Below are 26,966 nucleotides of genomic sequence, written 5' to 3'. Positions count from 1 at the left end.
GGCACCCCAGTGCTTGCAACTGAAATCCTATCTAGGGTAGCTATTGCAAATACATCTCCTGATATTCCCAATGGAAAACTCAACCACATAGTTTCAATTGTCAATTCTTACACTGTGAAAAACTGCTTTTATTTTAAAACTATAAGTCTAAAAGAATGGCTTTCAAAAATTAAAACAGTTTTATAAAATGTATAATTTCATAAGATTAATTCAAACCTACCCTCTTCTAAAACCCTCTCAAGACAATTTCATCATTAAGATATTTCTAATAATGCCAATCCCTGTTAATATTCACTTAAGAAACTGCAACATTTTAATACACTAAAATCAGAAGAAATGTTTTATTCTTTTGAATACAATTTTAAAAATAGTTTTAGGACTAGAAACTTTATTTTTAAAAGATTTAACCATAGAATATACAAATATACCAGAATTTGCCACAGACACAATGGAAGAATGGTTTTGTTGCTAGCATTATTTTTTTTTCTTATTGTAGGAGCTTCCTCAAAGGGAAAAAGAGAAGTGACCCACAGAAAGCACATCATGGATTAATGCATTACAAGAATGAAATGGAATATATCATATCAATCCTAAACTGTGCCTTCAAATACAAACACCTATTCCTTCCTAGTTATCCCTCTGGAATGGATACTCCTAAAATTAAAGACAAGGTTCTTAAATCATGTCGTACGTGTTAAGGATGTTGTTTAAGTAACTTCTCAAGCCAAAGTTCCTCACTGTTCCACTGACTTTGAGACTTTGTTTTCTGAGAATTATATTCTGTGACTCCATGGTTCTGTTTTTCTGAGTATATCAGCACAACCAAATATTTGCTCTTGATTGTACGCACATGCTCTGAGTAGGCACGGATCTAAAAGCAGACTTAATTGCTTTAGGTGGGCTGGCATCTAAACTCATCTTGCTTGGGAAAGTTGTTAACTGCTCCTAGATCAGAAAGAGCTTAGGGACTTCATCGACTTGCAAAAAACCACTCCAGAAATAAGGGGGAAAGTGATTGTATTCAAGATGGGCCACATTCGGCGCTCTGAATCACTTCATGCACCAACTGAATTTCACTTCAGTTTTTTTCTTATGTCTTTATGCCAAAAAAAATAAAAATAAAATAATAATACAGATACATCAGAAGATTTTCAGTCTCAGTGCCAGATGCCCATGGACGGGAAAAAAGGAAAGAGAAAAGAATGAACCACAATTAACATCTCTGTATCACTTGAATACATAAGCATGACCACACTTAACAGATACAAAAAAAAATAAATATATTTCTTCATAAATCATTCAAAAGTTCCAAGTGAGCATTGTTGGGGACTGACAATTTAATAAGCAAAGTAAAACAATTACTGATTCTTTCAGGAAAACAGCAGACTCAAGCATTTTAGACCCACAAAAAGCAGCGGTTTGTCTCTAATGGCACAATTTGAGGCCACCTACAGTCAGCTAATAATCCAAAACCCTGTTGTCAGCAAAGGATAACCTCCTTTTTCTGGTGATGAAAACAGTGTAGCTCGTTGTGAAAAGAGCAGTTTTCAACACCATTAGAGACAGCACAAGGAAGCCCTGATAGCGTGGGGCTGTCTTGGTTCCCTCAGGCAGGGCCGTGGTACCCAGGCAGCTCAACCTCCTTAAGCGGCAGCGGGATACAGGTGAAGGAGGACGCCCCGCTGACAGCAGGCTGTCAGCAACAACTCATTTTCCTAGTCTGCAACTGGACTGTTGCAGGGCCTGCCCACCTTCTTCAGTCCTGAAATGCTAGCATTAGAAAAACAGTTAAGAGCCTTGAAATAGCTGATCCCTGAAAGTCACTTGAAAACTTGATTTATAGCCAGAAGTCAAACAAAAAACGTCTCAAACCCAAAGAAAACTGGGCAGTTTTGCTATCATCCTCCACAGGATTCTTTTGATATATGACTAGCATTGCCATGTGCTTTCACAACCAGCGAGGATAAAACAGCAGAATCTCCAAAATTAAACAAGTAATAAAGACATTTATCACAATTTTTTTTTCCCTTTGAAAATACCTTCCTTTAAGCACAGCCACGGTATGGCTCAAGGAAAGACAAAGCACCATTAAATTTAAGTAGAAATGGAATGCCAGCTTTAGACTGCTAAACCATTTAATTGGAAAATTTCAGTCAGTTACATTTCAAAGCTATGAAAACAGTAAAATAATCTGGTGTCAAGTGCACGTTGCTATTGCAGAAACTTTGGCTGTGGTTTCAGATCTCAGGTTGCACGTTCTATGACCCTTCTCTAAAATGCGTCTGACAATGAAATCTGATTTTGCTATTTTGAAGTCTTCTACTGTCTCACATGCAGTTCATGCATGACCTGCCACCAGCTACAGTGGTTAAAAAAGTAACTCCAAAGACTACGGATATTGTAACAAGAGTCATACAGAGGCCACTGAAGAAGGGAGCAGTAAAAATTGACAGAATATAGAGCACCTCTGAATTTTAAAATAACCAATCACTTTAATTTGATAACTCAAAGCATACCTAGAACAACCTTCTGAACTTCAAAATGAGAAGTCTGAATCTCCACAGGATTGCCATCAAGATTTCAAAATGTTTGTCTTTTTCACATAGGATTTCTCTATAGACAGCTTAAACCACACATACAAACACAGAATTATTCAGTTCAAGTTTATATATAGTCATACTCACCCAGCTTTCAACCTTCCACAAATCAGTCGTCTTCTCAAGTCCTAAATAACTACCAAAGCTGAGTAACGTTCTGAAGCTTATATCAGCACATGTGCATTTATTAGTGACTTGAATGAACAACAAACCTGTTTTCATTTTTCGTTTGAAACAATTCTGACTCTTGGTTACGACAGGTGAAATACAGTGAACAAGTCTGTTCTACGTGGCCTATACCAACATCTAAATAATTCAAGAATAGCATTTTCTGTAATTTATGAAAAAATTGAAACCTATTGAAAATATTGAAGATTACATAGCAATAGCTACGAGAGTCTGCAGACTGCATTAGGAATATTTTTGTTTTCTTTTCTGCCTTTTCATTATTTAAACTACTATGCCTTCTTGTGAATACTTAAATCCACTCTTTACCAAATAGGTGATGCAAGTTTGTGCTGAAGCCCTACTTCAGTCACACACATTTTGCTGAAACTAATATCAAATAAAGAACTGTGGGGGGGAAATTGAATTCCAGCAAGAGGACAAAATTTATAATTCTACTAAAACACACATTTATGTGAAGAAACAGAGCTACTCTTAGTTGATACTCTGAATTAAAAAAAAAAAAAAGTTTTTTTTTTTTTCCCCCCAACATGACCAAGCAGCAAAAATCAACATACAAAACATTGTATTTCATGTACGATGAGGTTGTCTGCTATAATGACTGCCTCTGGTAACTCTACTGCAAGCATATCATGCATACTGGGTGGTCTCTGTAAGAGCAGTGATGACTTCTCCTTTAAGACAATCAATAGAGAGTAAGACTGCTCTGGATGATATGAGAAATGGCCAACAATTTCACTTGCCATTCACATAATGAATGATGCCTGTATCAAGTTTATGATAAAGGAGCATGCATTGAGGTTTCCAGCAGTACAGAACATGAGTCGCCAAGAAGCTGTCTGTTTCTGTTGAGGTAACAGATGACTAAATAAAGAGAAACAGACAGTGCACCTTATATTAAATGATAGGTATTTTTCCACATTAGTTTCAGTATAACCAACTTTAGTCATAATTTAGAAATTAGATTATTCTTTAGAGGAAGATTAGCCTTTGTCCATGCTTGTGCCAATCATGATTATACACTGGTTAGAATCCTACTTCAGTATAAATCACATTCTGTATGGTCACTGCTACTGAATAAATGCACATATAAATGCCTTGACTAAGAGCTATAGCTAACGACAAAATGCCACACTTACCTGCATTCATCTCCCAAACTGCTGAACATACGTGAGTGCTGGATAAGAGCGTGAAAGCAACTTTAAAAGACTTATACAGTGCTAATCATACAAAACTTTACTCACATGCCACTTCCAGAGATGCATTGCGACTCACAGCTTCTCCAAGATAGTTCCTTGCTACACAAACATAACTTCCTTCATCGGGTTTACTCCTGCGTCCATGCACAATTCGTAAGAAAAATAAAGATCCGCTAGGCAGCAGCATACGATGAGAGCGAGGATCATCTTTGTCAGTTTCCACTCGCTCTCCATCTTTGTACCATTCAATAGTGGGAGTTGGCCGTCCTTCAGCTTTACAGTTCAAGGTCGTTGGTTCTCCTTTAGAAACTATCACATCTGAAGGATGCTCAACAATCCGAGGTGGAAAGTCCTCCTGGCGGAGACGAGATCCTAGAAAAAGAAAAGAGTGGGGGAAGAGTAAATTATTTGTACTTTTGGCTTCACAGAAAGTTCTCACAAGTTTTTCTTTCAATGCCACCAAAATTTTCACAGAAAATAAAAAGACAACCTGTACACAGATGACATCATCTGCTATTGTTTTTATCTGATATCAGAGACTGTATCACAGACTTTCACAGCTAATAACCAGACTTTGTACTAGAAACACACGCCTCTGACCAAGACATTAACAAATCCATACCACATGTAGACTGGACACGTATGTAAGAGAATTTCTTACATATACCAGCATGACATCTTTTCCTTGTAACATAAATCTTTCTATTTACATTAGCTTATAGATCCCTGCACGCTTTCAAATGCCACTCATGGCCACTGCTCTCCCATCCTTTCATCTGTCAGACTTGGCATATGGACATCTCCAAAAGTCCTGTGGACTCATTGTTTAACTCTTTTCCCCCCCAGCTCCCCCCTTGCCATTTAATGGTGTGCTTTGTGCATGTATGGCAAGCAAAGGAAAAAAATCCCAATACAGAAGAAAAAAAAAAGAACAATTAAATCCTGACAAGTATTCCTTCTTTTATTAATTTCTAGTGCAGTAGTTGGCAGTTTTAGATGTTCAAAGTCATTCATAATGTCTACTTTTATTTGGAAATCTCTAACGTCAACTACACTTCAGAAATTTTCAGTGAATTGCATGTACGTACGCATACACACACAAATATAATACAGGCATACAACAGTAATTTAGTGGACTTTACAGTAGTAGCTTTGTGCCTTGCTCTGTATTTTGCTGTGCAGACACTTTGACACTACTTCTGTAGTTCCTTTACACTCAGTTGCCTTCCTACAGCCCGGGGCAGCAAAGAAGCACAAGTGGATCATTGTCCTCCATCCTTTGCCAACACACCCTTACTCCCATCACTAACGACCTGGAATAGAGAGGAGAAGTGCTAAAGGAGGGGAGACCCCATAAAAGTACGGGATGAGAAAGCAATAAGCACTGAGTTCATCATCCTGGAGACAATCCAGTGCCAACCTTCCATCACAGACTTTACCTCATAGTTCAGGTTCACAAAATCAGAGCATCCTGAACCTTCACTGAATTCTTGTGAAAAACAAAACAAACAACCAGTATCACAACACTATCCAAATTTTGCAATACCCTTTTTCCCCAAAGAGAGTTTATTGTTTTTTCAAAATGGTTATGCTCCTCATTACAGCTATTTGCAAATTGCAGAGATGAATATATGCAAGAACAGCATCACCCAACAGAAACACAAGGTCCAGCACTCCTAACTTGAGCTTCAACTATTCAGATATAGTTCATTACTGCATATTTAGTTAGAATATATTAGCTTAGCAAACAGCTTCTCTGCAAAAAACTGATCACAGTGGTTCACGCCTCTAAATTGCTCCTCATAAAAACTGCCCTCCTAATTGCTAGTGCATACCATCTTTTCTAGCATGGGTCATAAAAATCCTTTGAGTGGTGCTGCCATTCCAGCACAACTGGGCCACACTTCTTAAATATAAGGTCTATATTGGCTTCTGCAGTTCAGTGAAACATTTGTCTCAATCTTCTGACCAGCAGTTTTGCTGAGTAGTAGAAACTAGATTTAATAACAGTATCTTAACTATATTCTAGGCATTATACATTTTAAAATATTGTCAACACCTCACTGATTCCAAAAGTTATGAGAAAAGGAATAAGGACCTACTCTACATACTGAATCCATCTTTGGACTTAGTCTTACTAACACTCTGGTCATTAAACTGAGGCTTGGCATAGCAATAAGGTGCTATGCCACTCCTCTACAAATGGACTCTCTCAGCAGCTACCAGATTCTACTACCAGTACAGTCAAGGTATCTGTAAATCCATACTGCTAGCATACAAGCACAACAATTTATATAAAAACACAAACAGATATACTTAGAACACACTTGGAATAGTAAAAAGTATTTCATTTGCCCCTTCTACTGTCAAAAATACATTTACAATCCAACAGGAGAATTTAAACTTAGGTATCTCTATGCTGTGACTGCATACACAACATTGAAAAAGACTGAAATCACCATTATAGATTATGAATTTCACAATACATGGGACAAAACAGTCAACTGCAAACACTGAAACACATATAATGTTCTCTACACATATCTACCAGCTTATTTCATTTCTTACTCTGAAGACAAAACCACTCACCAGTTGCGTTAATAAATTCCTAACATTACCAGTAAGAATTTCAGAGTGACTGAAGTCAGAGAAGACTGGCAGATCTCACTACATTTTTAGACAGTTAGCAAAAAGTAACCAAATTTGTAACAACAATTAAAAGTACAAATCCAAAATATCAAGTAGTTTTCTGATGCACAAATATTTGGTGACAATGCTCAGAAGTCCAAGCAGCACATTCAGACAACTACAGACCTTATCCAATCCCATGAAAAGGGCTTTCTTCCACTACAAATGAAACCTTTTGCCTTCTACAGACCAATTCAAAGCCTCACCTCAGGTCATAACACAACTAATGCTTCCTCTTCATTACTAATGTATAATCACAAAACTTATGGTTACTAATGTCTGTGCTCAAGGAAGGGCTGAGCTGCAGGCAGCAGAGATGGTGCCAATGAGCAAGGAGAGAGGCTTGGGCTATGTTTGGAGGGGGCTCATACTATGCGTTCCTGAGATGTCTGGGTGTACCTTCTGCAGTCAACTGCTGCAAGTCATTTCCTTCGGTGTGCACTTAAGAGAGGGGAAGGAAAATACACAAGAAATCAACCATGGACTTCCTCCTTCAAATATAAACAGAGCACCAACAGCTATTCCAAAAAGATACCCCGATTTTAAAAGAGCAAACCAAACCAAAAACCTGACCCCATCACCTCTTTTCTGGCTGTCTACGTGCCTGAAAGTGACCGCGTCATATGGTGTTTTCCTCGTTAGGTTTCGATTCTTCCACTATAGCTCCCCCGCCCCAGATACAACCTAATTTAGAAGAAACAGGGATAATATCAATCCCATGAGCTAACTGACCAGAAGATATCTTCTTTCCTTTCACTGGAGAGTGAGAAGGAACCACAGCCTATCCAAGACAGCAAGGTGCCTCACTGAAGCAGGCAGTCTGTGTTGCATTCTGGGCTATCCATGCAGCTTCCTTCTCAATTTTTCCCTCAAGGATTTCCAATACACTTACGTCTCAGGGATGCGTACGGCATGTGAATAACCCCTGAATTTAAGAGTCCCTAAGTAGCCATTACCATGATGGACTGTAACGATTTCAAATTAGTTGTTACATGCTGTTGGACAAAAACACACCTTTGGAAATGTCCTGCAATATCCATGACTAATTCAAAGCTGCACCTATGAAAGGGAAACATTGATACTTCTCTGAACACACACACTCACAGAATATTCTAATGCTTGTTGCGTGTTCGAGTTTGCATAGTTATTGCAGATGGATGGCTGCTTATTGCCCATTTCCAGAAGAGTAGCTTCATATAGGTCTTATCAACTAATTCACAGAGAAAGTTTTAGGCTCACACTTTTGCTTATTACTACACAGAATAATTAAGGCCACCTTTAAAAACAAAACAACAACAACAAGAAAAACACCACATAAGAAAAAAGCTAAAGTGCAAGCCTATTACAGTATTCTACCTTTGAAATTACTGTTTCATTGTTTATACTACAGCAATAAACAAAAAGGTGCTAAAATCACTGCAACAAATGAAATGTTCATTTGTTGATGTAGGCTGTTGATGTTCAACTTGCCTCTCTATACTCTTCTCTGGTGTATCTTGAAACCCTCATCTCCTATTTTACAAATTCTGTCAGGCAGAACCAAAATAAATAAAAATAAAAATCAGCAATCATACTGCATTTCTAGCATCTGCCACAAAATCAGATACTCTTATATTAATGCTAATAAAAAATCAAGGACAAGAACAAGTGAAGTTATAAAAGAATTAGGTGTAGTAACATTCTGCCTTGATGCTATCATGAAACAAAAATCACAAAAAGCACAGAAAAAGCCCACAGCATTCACACAACCTCAGGGTCACCTGCAACTCTGCTGGTCACACACCCCAGAAATGTGAGGGTGCTTGCGTTAATATCTTCACCACACATTGAAAACCACCCCAATCTATCTTCTTTGAGCTCAGATTCTCATATACAAAACTAACAATTTCAATGTCTCTGGATTTTAATATTAGTTCAATGCAGTAGCCTTCAAGGAAGAAGGAAAAAAAAAAAAAAAAAAAAAAAAAGAACCATTAAAAAGAACCATTAATACTTTTGCTGAGACCCTGCTATAGCCAAAACCACCACACTATACCAGACAGCTCAAACTTCTCTCCCTCAAAAGGTGTTTTTCTGTTTGATTTCTAAACGAGGATGAAGCAAGGAAGGAAGCAGCATCTGCAAAGCAGCTTCTCATACCTACTTAGAAACCTATTAATAGAAATAATTCAGACTTTCAGAAAACATGGATTTGGAGATGTGTGAAGTGATGTATGCTGCCATAGCACATCAGATGGTCCTGCAGCTAGGAAATGTAACATGGCCAAGGCTCTCATGCAGTATTTCCTCAGTAACTTAAGGGAATTTCATAGTCCTCAGTGAGCAAATGAGAACTACTACAGTAGCAGAAGATAACTTATGGAACAGTATTAATGCATGGCTTTATCTCATGTGAGTTTTTCACCTTTACAGATTAAAACGTTTTCGCTTCCCCCCCCCCCCAGGTAAACAGCAAAGTAACAGTTTACTGTTAATTGTTGGCTATTGTTCACCCTCACCCCATTTAACATTGTTCAACTTTCACCTACAAGTCAGCACTGAATTAAAAGAAACAGTTATAAAGCTAATTCTATTAAAAAAAAAATCATCTTCAAAGCCATTTAGCCAATAGAAACACTTATTTCAGTAAAAAAGCTCTATACAAGGTTTTCAGTCATCGACAAGAGTAAGTAAAGAGTAAAATTTTGAATTGTCTAAGTCTAGCTTTCATATTATATCATTTTTGCCTTTACTGGTAGATGCCAATACTTATATTTAAATGCAGACCTTCTCCATATTTCCTAAAGAATATATCTGAAATTCATAACATAGTAAAATATAAGTTATTGCACAGTTAACAAAGGAAAACTAAAGTGTGGCTCATGAAATCTTGAATTAAATTGTTCAAGAAGTGGTAATGCTGTTCTTTGTTACATTTACTTATTAATAAAGTCGTCTTCATTTAAAAGTGAACATCAAGTTATCAGCTTGTATTGTCTACGATACTGCAAGACAATGCTTTGTCACTAACAAGCACAGTTTTCATTTTCAGATACCAAAGCCTGTTGGCAACTTCTGACCTGCTAAATGTTGGCTAATGGGAAATGCTGTAGTTCTTGTAATAATAATTGCTGACTTTATAGATCTGTAATCAACTATCACTTCACAGGTAATGAGCATGTTTGCATTCAGATCTACCTTTATGTGAATCACTTCTTCATCAGTCATGGTTAATGTCTACAAAGGTCAGGACACTGAATATATGAAACCCAGCTGGAGCTGCGTGAGAAGAAGCTGCTGGAGGAAACACTGCCACAAAAATGCAAAAATGAAGCTCTAGTTACTAGATATACAGATGCAGCACTTCCATTGAAATGTATTTGCCACCTGATCTCCTTTTCTGTCCTATGACTTTGTATACTTTGCACGCTTACTTCCTAATCAAACTAGTGAAAAGAAAGTAAAAAGTGAACAAAAATGACAAAAGTAGAAAAAAATAATTCTGGAATGCACATTATACTATAGACATCTGAAGACGTTTTATCTCATTTCAGATGTGATGGACAACATGGTGTTTATGACACCAAGCAGTGGTGAACTCAATACAACAGAAGGAAGGGATGACATCCAAAGGCTCCTAGACAAGCTTGAGAAGTGGGCCCACGTGAACCGAATGAGATTGAGCAAATCCAAGTCCAGGTGCTACACCTGGATCAGAGCAACCCCAGACACGAGTACAGACTGGGAAAGGAACTCACTGAGAGCAGCCCTGCAGGCTTGGGGGTTCTGGTGGATGAAAGGCTCAACACAAGCCAGCAGTGCTCGCTTGCAGCCCAGAAGGACAACTGCATCCTGGGCTGCATCAACAGAGGTGTGACTAGCAGGTTGAAGGAGGTCGTTGTCCACCTCTGTTCTGCCCTCATGAGGCCCAACTTGGAGTGCCGTCTCCAGGTCTAGGGCCCCCAGCGCAAGAAAGATGTGGACCTGTTAGAGCAGGTCCAGAGGAGAGCCACAAAGATGATCAGAGGGCTGGAGCATCTCTCCAATGAAGAAAGGCTGAGAGAGCTGGGGCTGTTCAGCCTGAATAAGAGAAAGCTCCGGGGAGACGTCATTGCAGTCTTTCAGTACTTAAAGAGGTCTTACAAAAAAGATGGAGAAGGACTCTTTACTCGGGTAGATAATGATAGGACAAGGGAGAATGGTCTTAAACTAAAAGAGGGGAAATAAAAAATCAAAAAAATCAAAGTAATTGATTTGCTATAGAGACACAGCAGTAAGTAGAAAAGAAAACTGAGTCAATATTCCACCCTCTTCACCACACCTTCACAAAAGGTAATGGGATGAATGGGTACTATACACATATCTTCACAGAAAAAGGCATTTGGCATCTTCTAGTCCTCCTATGCCACCATCATTCAAATGTCAAGGAAAACCCTTTTCATTTACAACATTTCATGCCCAGTTTTAATTTATTAGCTTCATATCAAGACCAAAAGCTGATTTCACCTATTAACCCTCCTCTCTACATAAGCAGCTAATAAGCAAGTGGTCTGTCATACAGGAAAAGCAACAGCACAGACCAAGTTCATAGTGATTTCATTCATTCCTAAAGTAAGTCAGCAAAACATTCATGGCTACTGAGCTGATCAGACGTAATAGAAAGGCAGAGAATACATGTCAGAAAGGCTAGGGATTTTATCATAACTGATGAGCAATTACATATATGTATATAGTATCAGCTTAAACGTTAATGCTGTGATATGGTATTTCACAATACACATCTCAGAATTCCCTTCAGGAGCCTCTTCAGTACTCTCTCTCTTTCTCTCCCTCCCTCACTCCCTCTCTCCCCCTTTCTGACTTTATCTCCTCCTGTCACCACTTTCCACTAGTGATTCTGCCACTTCACATACCATCAATTTGCATCTCTCCACCTCTTTTCCAGCTTTCTACTACCTGAGTGCCTACATACAGAAAAGCCCTTTCTAAATTCATCTCTAAGGCTACTGCTCCTTTATATCCTTTCTGAAGACTCACGTTTTCATTTCTTTAAAATTCTGAAGACATAGCTTTAATGTATTTTGATAAAAAAGGAAGATGGGACTAGATTTTCAATAGTAAGACTACCAGCCACTTAAAAGTACTCATACCAGAAGACGCTGTCCTTACTATAGAGTACTTATCTAGTATTCTGTCCCCCTACTGTTTTTACTTTGCTGCTAACGTACTACGATATAACTCCAAAATACAGAGGTAACAATTTTCTATTGTGCAAATACTGACAGGCACGCACACACACATACACACACACGCACATATATATAAAGAAGAAATGTGCTATGCAGAGCTTAAAAATATATATTGCATTGTGTACTACATTAAAAACATTTTCAGTTCAATATTTCTGAAAGGCCATTTTTAAAAAGGGCCTTTATCTATATATCTATATAGATATTTTAAAAAGGGCCTATATCTATATATCTAGTCCAAGAAGAATAACGTCTCAAAGACAACTGAACTTGAAACTTCATAATGTAGAGCTTATTATAAAACAGTAGTGGAATACAGAAACATCTACCAATAAGGTCATACTGCCATTTGAAAGTTTATGCCAGCTACGAGTGAAAGCAAACTGCTGCCTCCGAGAGAGTACTAAGCTTGTTCTGTACCTTTGATAGTAATTTGAATGCACTTTGAATAGTATTTTGAATACACACTGGCAAGAGCCAATGATGCACTCTTCCTCAGAGAGTGTGAACAGCCTGGTTAGCAGAAAAATAAACACCAAAACTAATTGAAAAAAATTAACCTACAACAAATGAGTAGACACAGGAAGGAAAGGGCCTGGATATATTTGATCTTACTGAGAAGACAGTTCCAAAACTGTATTTTAATGTCAAATAACCTTCTTTTATCCTAATGTCTTGGGTATTTCCCACGCAGCAAACAAAAAGAAAAAAAAAAAAAAGTAAACAAACAAGAAAACCCCATACAACTGAAATTAAGTTATTAAAATCACAATTAAATGACTGATGTGCTTTATGGACATGATGGATAGCTACAATAGCATCTGCAGACCATTTTCTGGCTATGCAGGATCTGTCACATGGCCAGGCTTGAGTTCCTTTTTCCTTATGGAAACTAACACTTTCATATGAGATAACATTAAGTTTGAAAAAAGACACCCCTGCAGCTACTTAGTTAAATCTACTGAAAGCCAGTCACAGTTACTGTTCATTTTCTTGCTTCTTCATATGCCTTATTCCACTTAGGAAGTGCTTATCAGACACATTTATTATACATATCTGTTAGATATAATGAATAAGTGTGTTGCTTTCACTACCCTTTTAACCACAGAATTGAGTGAAAGCGAGCAGAGATCTCAAATAGAGATCCAGTCAGTCACATCCTAGTTTGAACAAAAGATAATGTACAAAAAATTCAAGATAATGAGAAAACTCAACTGGAGTACAGGCTGATGCACCAGAATCAGGCTGATTATCCCAGACACATTCCTCCAGGCAAAGTGACAGGGTAAAGATTACATTTTGAAGATTTATACTTTACAATCTCTCCCTCTCCCCTGAGATTTGGCAGATGGGAGCAGACTCCAATGATATGACTGCTTCCAAGGTAAGGTTGTTGTTCAAAGCCATGCCAGCTATGACAAGGTCCTCTGAAAGCTTTTTCTAGAGCAAAATTAATCCATTAACCAATACACCCTAACTTCCTCAGGACGTGTATCTGCAGATAAGCCACCTTTCCTGTAGCGCGTGTCTGCCAAGAAGGGAGAGCAGACACCACAGAAATGACAGATCAATAAAACCGTCATTAAAAATTTTTGAGCAAATCTTATTGCAAGGTTGATCCTATTAAGTTTCTGTTGCATAAAACTGTGACTTTGCTAAGAGAGGTGTAATCAATTTTAATCATAAGGAAACACTGCAAACATGAAATTGACTCTCCATTTTGTTTGTTTAAACATGGACGTTAATCCAATACACAGCATAATCACCCTATTCCTTATATGAAATTATTTTAAGGAATACTTTCCAAAATCACTATGCAGACTCAACGGAAATTTATTCCAATTCACATCTTTCCAAAATTTTTCTTACACACCAAGATACAAGTTTCACACTTCAACTGCAGGGAAAATTCAGTTGCGTTACAGATGGAAAAGCAGAACAGCCAGCACAGAGCAGAACAGTTCTGTGCAGTTTTCAGTTGTGCAAATTGGATCTTGATTAAGAGGCTTCCTAGTGGATCATCTTTATATAATTTGAAATAAGAAGAGCTACCTCCCTTCCTTTTCAAACTGCACTTTTTTTCAGAACTGTATTAGCACTGTCCAGATTGCAAATAGATCAGCTACATTCTTTCAACTTAAATCTTGATGCTTGTGCTCTTTGTTTTGTAATATTTTCACATGGTCTTACTATTCCCCAAAAGTTATTGTATTCTACTGCTCTGCTGTTAGGTTGTGTGAGATTCTTACAAGCATTTATAAGAGGAGTGAATATTATCACAATATCCCTGAAAAGTAGTGTACAGACTCACAGGCAAATGAATCACTTTTTCCCAGGTGAAAAGGGATGTTATGAATACAAGTCACTGCTTCAATGAGAAAAGTATATTGATTTGGTTGTGGCAAAGCAGTCTGGTTTGGAGTTCAGTTAAGAAGTAAAAAGATCTACTGTAGGCATGGTCCCTGGAGGCAGCCAACCGACAACTATTTATTTAACTAAAAAAAACAAGCACCACCACCACCACACCCTATGTATAGTAGTTTGTTCTTTTATTTTCTTTTCCCCCAAAAACCTCTGGCTTTTGAAATTAAAATAGCTGTTCCACTCCAAGTGTGGGTTTCCATAAATGTTCAGTGGCTCTGAACAATGAGATGATAAAAATCATGCCAAGAATGAAAAAAAAAAAAAAAAGAAAGAAGATGAACGTTTGCAGTTCTGAAAAGCAAAACAAAGGAAAAGGTTTGTGTATATATGTATTTACACACAGCATATATACACAAAGGCATGCCACGTGTATGTGTATGAAATGTATGCACACAAACACACACAGAAACCAGACAACCTCCAGAGGTCCCTTCCAGTCCAGTCCAAATTACTTTGTGATACATACACACCATGTAACAAAAGCATCAAACAGATACAAAGAGTTTTTTTCCCCCACTCTTTTCATCCAGGAAAGCTCAAGCACAACAGCTCTTCCTTCGGAAACCTTCCAGAACCACTCTGGAATTAAGCAAAACTAAGTGTGAGTGTATGCCCAACACCACCAGACAGCTTTTAGGTCTTTCCCAGGTCAAGAACGAATGGGGTAACCTACAGACATTGTTTACAGACCTACAGTAACTTCCTTACTATAGAGCCAGCACATTAGCAACATAGCACCGGGGAACTAACAATAGCTTCTTATTAGGCAAAGTGAAGCTTTTAATACTCCTACATACCATTGCTTAAAAAACAGAAACAAAAACCCACAGCCACAACGGTTAATTAAGTGCGGGTAAATTTTATGCTTTTACACACAAGGACTGATAACCACAGGTTCTCCATAGTTTAAGACTTTCTATTCGCAGATCATAATGACCATTCAAGACATCATTTAAATATTACTTAAAACCTTTAAAAATGAGTGAACATGAAAATATATTTAAACTGAAAAATATAGCTATATAATAACTTTCAAATGACAATGTGGTCCAGATCCCTTCAAGAGCCATGTGTCAAATAGCTATCAGAGTAGGATACAATTGCCGCAAAGTAAGACTGAAATCAGAGTGACTTTGCAAATAAAGTGTTATAAAAACTTTGATTTTTGCAAAGAAGATAGTTCTCCATTTAAATACTTGGAACATGTCTTCAGGAAGTCTCTTCAAAAAATTTAAAATGACCTGGTCTTTAGCTTGCACATAAATATTTTGAAAAATAAGCCAAAATTTCTCAATGTTTCACCATTGTAAACAATGATGAAGTTTCTTGCTTGTAGTTTAGTTCTGATCAAAAACTGATATTCTCTCCACAACATAACAAGTAACAAGTTTTGACCATATTTTCAGGTAGGCTTGACAGTTCTGCCACCCTAACCTTCACAGAAGACAGTACATACAGCTACTTAAAGCAAAGAAACTTACTTTCTTGATCTCTTCCTTTATCCTCATGCTCATAAAAACCTCTCTGGGGTCACTAACACACTCCCCCTATCCTGCAACTTGAAAGTCTGCAATATTTCACAGCTAGGCAAAAGCCCTGCAGTCAAACAAGGACAGATAAATCTCAAGGGGGTTAAAATGATACAAGTTTTGTGATTGGAAAGCAATAGTTTGGTCCCCTCACATTTCAACAAAGCTATCCTCACATTCTGCAACTTAGAAAAATCCTACTGAAGTTAGCAGATGTAAACAATTACACATTTTGAATACCGTGAAAATAATGTCCATGGCTCCAAGTATTACAAAAAAATAACATTAGACAACTGTTATGGAAATCAACATAATTTCACCCATCTGAAATGGACTTCATAATATTTTGAAGAACGTGGGGGATTCCTACTGTGAACACATCAGGCACTTGACCTTGGTGTTCTAAATTGTTCCCTGCAGCCACTGAGTTCACTGCTGACGTTGGCAGCAAAGGCTCCCCACCCTGTTCCACTGAACGGCACCAGTCACAGATGGCCAGGGAATTGCCACTAGACAATACCAATACCTTATGTAAGACTCGAGCCAAACATCCAAAATGAAAAAAATACATGTATTTGTAAAGTTCTAAATAACTATCAGCCAATTAATATTAATTCACCAGCAAATCTCAAAATAAAATTGAAAGTAACATGACTGCTACCAAAAGTCCTTTCATACAGAAACCTACAGGTTACACTTTGGATATCTGTCTATCAGTTCTCTCTGCAAGTGTCACCTAGACATAAAAGTTTCTCCAAAAATCCAAGGATGAAAACAGGTCAAGCTCTTACAAAGACAGCTGCTAATTCTACTGCTTTTTTTTTTTTTTTTTTTTTTTTTAAACCCCATCTTGAGTGAGAACTCCTTCACACACTTAGGAGTAATGACTTTCTGAATCAGCATAAACTTCCTCACAACTGTCTCTCTGCTATATACGTGAATATACAAGAACCAGGTGAATAAGTACAGGCAATACAAGATCTAAAGGGCATTTGAAAATGCCTCTTGCTAGCTTGTTTTTTAAGGACTCGGATACACATAGTTCCCCGTGCTCACAAGCAATTTTTAGAGAAAGTTCAATCACTTGCTATTTCTGCGTAAGTCATATTGATAAAATTCTTGACACCCTAAACACACAAAAAAAGATTACCGTGATTTTTATTCCAGTGCTTTGTGACTTGTATTTGTCCCTTCAGATATTTAGCAGGGGAGTTTTTAGAAGATGTTTTTAAATAAATATTTTACTGCAAATACTGCATCTTTTTGTGTACTGCATAGTTTGATCACCAAAATGCTACAAGCTTTTAACAGTTATCGCACCCATACCCGAAGAAAAAAACATTAACTCCCTTTCTAAGCAAGGAAATTCTCATCAGTAATAATTACTGAACTTATAGACAGCATTTAAATTTGTCTGCAAATACCTTGTTAACTCTAGTTTTTCTCTTTTTTCTTTCATACAGTACAATTCAGCTCACCTGAGAGCACTCAACCTCATACACTGTCTTTAATTAAAATATTTTAAAATATTTTTTGTTTTGCTTCCGTCCCACCCACCCCAACATCCAATTTCACAAAAGCATTTCTTTCCTTGTGCCCTTTACTTTCTTTTTGCTCTCTATGCACGTTTCATACATGCTTCACTGTATGCACTTAATTTGTAACCTTTTTACCTTTCAACCTGTAGCTAATAAAATAGTATGTTTCTTTATCCAAGACTCAAATGAGCTCTTCCAATCTATTTAAAAAGAAGAATCTTTTTTTCATTTCCTCCTCCCATCCAAAAGCCATCCAGTTATCTGTTCCATTAGATCACAAATTCTAAGTCTGCAACTTTCACAGCCAGAACTTGACTTAATGCTTTTGGACCTGGTGACTGAGCACAGACGCTCCCAGTAACTGTGCCAATTCTTGAATCCTTTTTAAGTAGCCAATACTGATTTTTCTCTTACCTCTGCTGTTTCTCTTATTTACATTCACAGTTGGCACACAGCAGAAATGTCTCTCTTCAGACTGAAGGCACCAGTTCAATGGCTTTCTTAGACCAAATTCTGACCTGGCCATAGACAAGTAATCCTACTATTGCTAATGGCAGTCCCAACTAGGGAACTTGGCTTTTAAGTGCGTTCCTCTAAGAAAAACAAAACAAAAAAACTATTTATGGAAAAACGGAAAGACAAGTTCCAGGGTGACACGAAGAGGCTAGCATGAAGACCTGCATTTTCCAATGTTTGTCTGCACTGTAAGCAAGTGGCTGAATACAACTTTACTGCATCATATTTATGTGTACTTTGGGGAAGGAAGAGAGAAAAGTAAGTACTCTTCTCTTTTGTATTTTTACTAAACATACTTGAATTTAATTATCCCACTTTCATTTCCAGAAGACTGTGACTTAAAAAAAAAAAAAAAAAGTTAATACCTTCACAATCTTGGTATATTTTACATATTCTACAGGTTTCTTTCCTCTTGCAATTCTCCTCCATCTAATGAAAAAAATCATTCATGCTGTCATGTCACTTTTCATAGTTTAAGTATATATACCTTCTATAATACAGCTTAAGTAAGAGAAACACACTTAAAAGCCAGCAGTTCTCTCACCAGCCAGTTCTGCAGACCTGAAGACATGCCTCTTGTCAGATGTTTTGGGTACAGCACTTCATCCACACAACTTTTTCTACCAGAATTTTTACATACACAAACATGTTTGCAAGTCTTTTTTTCTCCTCCCTCTCTCTCCTCTCAAAGAAGATCTGCCTCTCACCATTAATGTCATATCTATATCTTGGTCATAAAACAAAATGCTACATAAAATAGAATATATACAATACCTTATTAAAACCATGAGAAAGAAGCTTATTACTAGAAGCTAGGGATTGATGTTCTGTAGGCATGAAGACAGGACTTCAAATAACTATGCTGCTGGATTTATGAAGAGAAGTTTATTGCAAAACAAAGCTTAATAAATTTCATTTATGCCAAAAGCAGCAGTAAGCTTGAGGAGAGTGACACAGGTCTAGCGTAAGAGTCAACTGTAACTAGCTCAGCTAAAGAGAGATTTCCATTTCTTGGCACAACAGCAAATCCTCAAGCAAAGAGGGGCTAGGGGTGAGATTTTTTCCTCTGTAAGTAACTTAATGAATGAAGTACTAATTAACATTATGGCATTGATAAATGGAGAGAGAGATTAGGGATGTACTCGATATTCAGGCCTTCCCAGATGGACCGTCAAAGCCACATTAATTCCTATCTCATTGGAGCATCTGCTTCTCCCATAATCCACTGCCCCTTGGTACAAACAACACAAACTGTTGTGACTCAATTCGATTTATATCAATCTAATTTCTTTTAATCCAATTTGTATTCCAATCTACTACCTTCTAATCACTTAAATCTTCAGCCTCCATCTGGTAAATTTTCTCTCAAAATTAACCGAGCAGATGCCTCTGCAATTGTCTTCCACAGTCAGGCTAATCATGCCCTCGCAGTGGCCTACAGAGCACACTGAATAGGTACGTGACTTACAGCATTGCCCTTCTTATTACAAACATGGCGATGCAGGAAGGCCATTTTGTCTGTCATTAATTGGTTAATTTGCATAACACTGCCCGGGAAAGATGCCTAGGAGACAAAAGCCAAGAGTAAAAAGCTTCAGGAAGGCAGTATGACATGCTCATCATTTGTCACATGGCCATTACACTTTGAACCATCTATTGTTTGAGGTAGCAAATACGGAACTGGATTGCAGCAAAACACATAACATCTACATGCAAAATCAGACTGCAGAGGTTTCTGCATTACTGCCACTGAACTTGATGAAAGCAAAGGGACTGTCTAAATAAGCCTCCAAGAAAAACGCATGGTATTGAGAAAATGCGAAAGAACGTTTTGCCAGACCCTAAAACTTCAAGCCTTTTCTCCCTCTCTCAAGTGAGTCAGCTTCTACACAGACACAACTAAATGCACAAACAGAGTAAGACTTTGTGACTAACAGAAGTTATAGTCCTTCTGGTTTCCCCCAAACTCTTGCCACAGTAAGGGCCTCAGGCTACAGAATACATTGTTAGTGGGATGAGAAAAGGAATTAAGAATGAAGGCAACCTTCTGAGGCAAGGACCTGAAGTAAGAGGCAGAAGAAATAGCACCTCTCCTGTTAACATTAGTTGCCTTATTAAGAATACAAAGTTGATCTTTCCCCTTGATCAAGGCTAGGACATCTCCAGAAAGCTGAAGGAAGGATTATTATAGAAGTGCATATCATTATTCATATGTTCATGTGATCACAGACTGATATAGTTAACGTGTGTTCAAACTTCAAAATCCTGTGAGGACAGAAGCATAAGAACTGAATTTTTCTGAAGCCACATTATGTGAAAAAAAAAAGATTTTTTTTTTTTAAAGGAAAAAAACAAAACAAAACAAAACAAAACAGGCCAGGCCACAAGAGGAGTAATGTCTCTATCTCACATAAGCAGGAAAAAGGGGAGAAAAGAAGACTTCCATAAGGCACTTACTCAGTGCCCTGCACCATGAGCTACATTCCCTGCTGGTCCACAAGCACTTATGTAAATCCAACCATTAAACAAGTCTACAGATACAGAGAGGGAGGCGTGAGTGCCCTTTTGCTATTAGAGCTTCTATATAAAATATGTAGGTCCACATTTGTCAGAAGAACATAAATCAGGCAACTGGGAAAGGTTCAGCTTCCAATCTTCATCTTAAAGAAATACCCATGTCATCCAGATTTCCAATCACTGGGAGATAGGCTTACCAGGATGATTTGACTGAAGTTTGCTTCTTTTTCCTTCTGTCCTCTCAACCTTTCACATCTCCCCCAATTAGGTGGTTTGGTTTTTCTGCTAATAGGTACCTAGTAAATTTCTTATGACCTGAGGACAGCAAACAGCATAAATGCAATGGATTCAGGCCAGAGGATGCCAGAGAAGGAAAGGAAGGGTGTGCTTGGCTAAGGAGGGGGTGGAGTGGGCAGCCTTCCTTCCCCTCCCACAAGCTGTCAAGTCCTTCTGTGCACACCCCCTCCCTCAGCCCTGCTAAAAACCTTCCTCTGTGTGCCTGCCATGACAGGTGGTCAGATTTTCACTTAGAAAATCTGGCCACCCTATGTTTGCAACACCTCCCCGCTTAGTATCATCTGTGAATTTAATTAGCATGCAGTTTACCCACTCGTTCAGATTATTAACGAAGATGTTAAACAAGACACAATCCAAATAAAAAGATCCCTGTGGCAAACCAACTGATGCCTTTCTTTAAATCAGTTTATTACTATCTATTGTAACCCTTTATTTACAGCCTTCAGCCAATTGTTCATCTACATGGCAGCATAGATACCCAAGCAAATTCAGTTTTTCCCTGCTAAGAGACTGAAAAACATTGTATTCTGTAGAATTATAGAACAGAATTATAGTGACCTGTGCCTATATCCAGGAAGAGTCCTAGTTCTCACCTACTGCACGTTTTATAACGCTAGATTATCTAACCTCCTGCTTCTGCTGTTTAACCTGCCTCTCCTTAGCAATACACACAGCATGAATGCCAAATAGTCAGGGGTGTTGTGTGTAATAGTCAGCACGTTGTCTGTAAGCATTTCCAGTGCCACAACCTAGCACCCATCTGTAGAAATTTGACAGAGGGTGACAGAATCATTAGAAAGATCAGGATAGATTTAATGCATTCTATGCAAGAAGATGTAGGAAAAAAATCCTATTTTTATTAATTAAAACCAGTTAAAGAGCACTACTCTGAGTCAGTAGCTTCAATAAGGCCATTACAGTTTAATTAATCAAATAAGCAAAACTAAAATGCAATGACTGTACATTGATATTTAGTTTCTGAAGTTAAATAAATTTAATGAGTTTCATCAGTAAAGCATATCACATTTGGGGGAAAGACAAACATGAATGTCATGAGAGAACGTCCCACACAGAGCATGAGAAAACTTTACAGAGATATCACTGAATATACACACAGATAGATAGGTATAAAAATACAGACACACACACCTTTATTTATAAAAACAAATCAAATTTGTACTTAAAAACATTAAGCAGAATCATCTGTTCTTTGCAAAAATACCTTAATACTAGAAACAAGTCAACATTTGAACATGTTCAAAGCCAAATGCAAGTCCTACTTTGGACCTCTCTAAAACAGGAGATCTCACACACACAATCTAAGTAATAGAAACTTCAAGGTTTTCTATGGACTATGTATGTGTCTTCTAGATCTTTCTCTAGAAAAAAAAAAAAAAAGGAGTTATTAGGTAGTCTTAAAAATTCACCTCAAAACAGTTCCACTGAACATAACAACTGTAACTAACACAGTGTCTTTTTCAACTAACAAACAGGACAACTAAGGAGTCTTCCTTCTGACTGCACTGCAGTACATGGCCCAAAGCATGACATCCTCATCCTCTCTGGTGATATCACGATATTACTGAAGAAAATCGTAAAAGCTAAGCACAACAGATTTCTCTCCATAATCAAAGTTATCTTTAATCAATTCTGACAGAGAGTAAATAGCCTAAGCAGAGGTTAAAATAAACTTCACTCTACAAGTTCAGTCTACTTTGAAGCAAAATAGAAACCTAGATTTTAGCCAAAACTATGCAAATCCTACTTACCAACTGATGGCACTCTCCCACTTCTTAGCGGCTCCTGAACATAACTATCCATATCACACTATCATACTTTTACAAAAAAATGAACAGGAATATATCACAGAATACCCTGATTTGGAAGGGACTCATAAGGATCATCGAATCCAACTCCTGGCTCCACACAGGTCTACCCAAAAATTCAGAGCATATAACTGAGAGCATAGTCCAAACATTTCTTAAACTCTGACAGGCCTGGTGCCCTGACTACATCCTTGGGGATCCTGCTCCAGTGCATGACCACCCTCTCAGTGAAGAACCTCGTCCTGATATCCTGCCCTGTCGCAGCTTCAACATAACTTACTTGAAAGACATATGTCAACAATCCCATAAGGAATAGAAGCATGGGAGAGGGGAAGATCATATGAGAGAGGAGGGGAAGACCACTATGAGAATAATCAGACAAATTATGGAACTGGTAAATTTTACATTCCAATATAATTTTCAAGTCAGCTCTTTCTCAGATAGATCCACTCTGAATACCATTGCTTATCACTAAAATTGTAAAACATTCATCCCATTTTTTTTAACACAGGGTTCAGTTTCATAACAAAAGGCATCTGCAAACTTACAGCTGCAAAAAACAATAGTCTCTTTTTTTCATTATCCATTTAGAAAGTACAGGACCACATACTTACGCTCAGGATTTGTATTATCAGTGAATAGATGAGCACAAAAAGTATTTAATTCTCACATGATCTAAGCATTTGGTAGAAATATATTAATTCTTTTTCCCCTATCACAACAGCTCTTTCTTCTGAAATGACACCTTAAATGGAGAATTCAGTTTAGCTGTCTAACTTACACATCCAGGCTTATTATTCAGTGGAAAACAAATGTGGTTCCAAAGAGATTCATACCACCCTAACATAGTTTTTAAGGTCAGGAGGAGCAGGATGAACCATTAACAAAAGTCTTTTCAATGACCACAGAAAGAACCTAACCAACATCCAATTAAGACACCTGATTTTACACAGCCTGTTTCAGGGAGATTGGTTCTCCTCTATAATCGGGGACGAATAAGCAGAAGTTTTTGTTCTCCTTTAAGATTACAGAAACAATTCAAACTGCTCCTTATTTTCAAATCTTAAGCGTCCACAATCTGTCTGAAAACTTTATCAAGCAGACCTGACCTTCACTCTGAGTGACAATTACATTTTTAAAGTGTGTTTTAACATGCCATAAGAGACTTCCACTTTCCAGAAGTGACATTGCTACACTCTAAGTAACCTGGCTGAAACCAGAGATATTGCAGATATTCACAAAAGAGGAGGCGCCGTGTATCTAGTCATTAACAGCCAAAGAACCTATGTGGCATCAATGCCCCATCTGCTAGGCCCTCTACACCGAAGGAACAGTTGGCGTGATGCACGATTAAGAGCTGAGAGGAACGTAACAAAGGTATATGCAGGTGGCAGGGGTCACTGTGGGATACTATAAAGGAAAGAGAGGGTCAAGTTATTATCTGGAATGCATCCACAGGGCACAGTCATCTTTTAAATCAGTTTTTATAATAGCCATGCCTGTATTGATTTAATAATATCTTTATGCTACAGATTTACTCTGCACACCGTGAAGAACTACATCAAAGATTGAGCTGTAGACCAGGTCTTGTTTCTTTTCCTCACACAAATACCATAAAAATGAAATTCAATTTTTTAATCACAGTGGCTAATATACCCAAGTGTATGTGATAACTAGCATACCGTGTCTTTTACCTTTAAGTCTGTATTAGCTTATACGTAATGCTGAAATGGAGAGAGATCACCCATGGGAAAGCATGGCTGCATCACAGTGAGTAATACGATATTTTAGAGTATTAGGCCTCTAAAGAAAATTAGCTATTGTAAACCACACAGACATGACAAATGAAATACTCTAACCTACGGCCCGGCAATTGTGGCCACTCTCATACACATGCACAGAGAAGAACAGCCCTTTCTTGCCTTGCCTGAACCAGAATGCTGACTCATCACTAACTTCCCTGAAGCTACCACTTACTTAAAGGAAGGAGCAGTCAGCACCACGCAGCCCATGAGCAACTGTTCCTGAGCCCAGCCTGCTTGCCACTTGCAAGTCAGCCCACAAAAACTTCCTTCGGCATGACAAGGAGGAGCGAGAAGGATAGTTCAAAAGGGCAGGAACAACAAGGGCCATTTTAAGTGTTAAGGTCAGGCTGTGTGTGGGAGCCTGAAGTAAAGCAGCTACAAGTCAACAGTGACCCTGGAAAGGAAGTTACTTAATATTCATGTTGACAGGAGAGAAGAAAGGATTAATCATGTGGAATTAGCATTTTCATTGAGGAGCTTGTTTGAGTCTTGTGTTCTACTTTGAGGAGAAGACGGCTGCTTCACACCAGCACTTCACATCTCTCATTTATCGAAACATTGCAGCTTGCTCCTAACTGTCATTAACTGATGAATAATGAAAGACTTCTGTACTTTTACTTCAGATTAATCATGCAGCTCCCTTGGTCTTTTGATGCCTGAATGTGTGTTCTGAACCTTTGTTTTTTTAAATACATGAGGGATAACAAAATCTGTTTAATTAGATTTCAGTTCTGTTGGGAAAAAATGGTCTCTGCTGAAAGGGCGTCACCTCATAGTTTCACCTCACTCTCACAGTGTTGTGGTTCCACTGTGCACCATTATCTCTTTCAAATTGTATCATATTTATGTTAACTTCAAGCCATCCCTTATATTACAGAAAGCAATCGTTAAAAAAAAAAAAAAAAAAAGTCACTGGAGTTACCTATGTGTTGGGTTTACGTGGCAAGGTTTTGGTAATGGGGGCTACAGGGGTGGCTTATGTGAGCAGAGCCCAGCATCTGCCCCATGTCAGGTCAGAGCCAGCTCCAGCCAGCTCCAAAGCAACCCGCTGCTAGGCAGAGCTAAGCCAGGGAGAGATGCTGGTTGGGCCTCTGGGAGAGCAGACTGAAGAAAGGGAAGAAAAAACTGCTCTGCCACAGCAGCTGGGAGAGAGGACTGAGAAGCAGCCCTTCAGCCCCTATGATCAGTGCAGCAGGAGGTGCTCCAGGCAGGCAGCAGCAGTTCCCCAGCAGCCTGTGGAGGGGCCCCTGGTGGAGCAGGCTGTCCCCCTGCAGCCCATGGGTCCCACATGGAGCAGATCTCCACGCTGCAGCCCCCCCATGGGTGGAGGAGTCCCCAGTGGAGCAGGTGGATGTGGCCTGGAGGAGGCTGCGGCCCATGGAGAGCCCACGCAGGAGCAGGGGGTCTGGGGGGAGCTGCCGCCCGTGGGGGACCCATGCTGGCTTGGGCAGAGAGTGACCATGAAGGAACAGCAGAGACAAAGCATTAGGGACTGACCACAGCCCGCTTCCCTGTTCCCCTGAACTGCTCAGGGGGAAGATGTAGAAGAGAGTGAATGGAGAGGAAGGTATTTTTTTGTTGTTGTTCACAGAATCACAGATTCAACTAGGTTGGAAGAGACCTGCAAGATCATCTAGTCCAACCTCTGACCTAACACTAACAGTCCTCCACTAAACCGTATCACTAAGTTCAACAACTAAACATATTTTAAAGTCCTCCAGGGATGGTGACTCCACCACTTCCCTGGGCAGCCCATTCCAATGCCTAACAACCCTCTCAGTAAAGAAGTTCTTCCTAATACCTAACCTAAACCTCCCCTAGTGCAACTGTAGCCCATTCCCCCCTCCCCCCCCCCAAAAAAAAAAAAAAAAAAAAAAAGAAGCACTCACAACCCCTGAGAATAGGCAAGAGCTGTTTATTACCAGGACATCTTGCAGGTAAGCCTGCGGTGGCTCCAAGCTAATGCTTGCGATGGAGCCTGAGCAACAAGTAGGGGGCTCGCCAGGCACTCCTGCGATGCTGTCGGTGCTCTTGGATGGCAGAGCACAAAGACATACCGCAGAAGTCCCAGGTCTGTTCTGGCCGAGGTGGATCCACCTCTGTCAGTTCCTCCACATCTGGTGGATCCAGCTCCATGGGCTCCACGGTGTTTGGCAGAAGGCTACGCCAGTCCTTGCCCGGGACTGCCCAAACGGGATGCCTTCCATCTGGAATGTTCTCAGGCCACGGTGCTGAACCAGGGGGACGTCCAGTCCCATGCCTCATTCCCATGCCACTGTCGGGTTGATTTTCATGCATGGGTCCAACACTGCTGTCTCGTTTATGGCCATTACTGTATCCCACACTGTGCTCCAGACTATGGGCACACCTCTGCTCCCTGTGGCTCTCTGCCTGATGTTCCCACCTTTGCCCCAAATCACCGTTGCTCCCATGGTAAGGCCCAGGCCCCCTGTTGCTGGGTGCTTGAGGGGCCATCCTGTTCCCAGCATTGTTGCAGTACCAATGGTACCGCCTGTCTGTGGGCTGGGCGCCAGAGGTCCCTTGGGCACTGGTGTCTCTTGTGCCACCAGCGCTATCCCTCCGCCCGCGACACATCTCCTGGTCAGGTGCATTCCT

The 26,966-nt window shown here is 39.0% G+C and overlaps 1 protein-coding gene across 6 annotated transcripts in view; it reads right to left on the bottom strand.

The window, feature by feature from the left end:
* ROBO2 (roundabout guidance receptor 2) overlaps window positions 1–26,966 on the bottom strand; it is an 897,160-nt gene that overhangs the window by 414,654 nt on the left and 455,540 nt on the right. For all 6 annotated transcript variants that reach the window (XM_084538901.1, XM_084538898.1, XM_084538899.1 and 3 more), the window contains one exon: window positions 4,028–4,354. In XM_084538901.1, the coding sequence (XP_084395027.1) occupies window positions 4,028–4,169 (142 nt within the window). In that variant the 5' untranslated portion in view covers window positions 4,170–4,354. The remainder of the gene's footprint in view (window positions 1–4,027; window positions 4,355–26,966) is intronic.

The sequence above is a fragment of the Aythya ferina genome, assembly GCF_964211825.1.
Source record: "Aythya ferina genome assembly, chromosome: 1".
NCBI lineage: Eukaryota > Metazoa > Chordata > Aves > Anseriformes > Anatidae > Aythya > Aythya ferina.
Note: the sequence above shows the minus strand (reverse complement) of the source record. Positions and strands in the feature narration are given on the sequence as shown.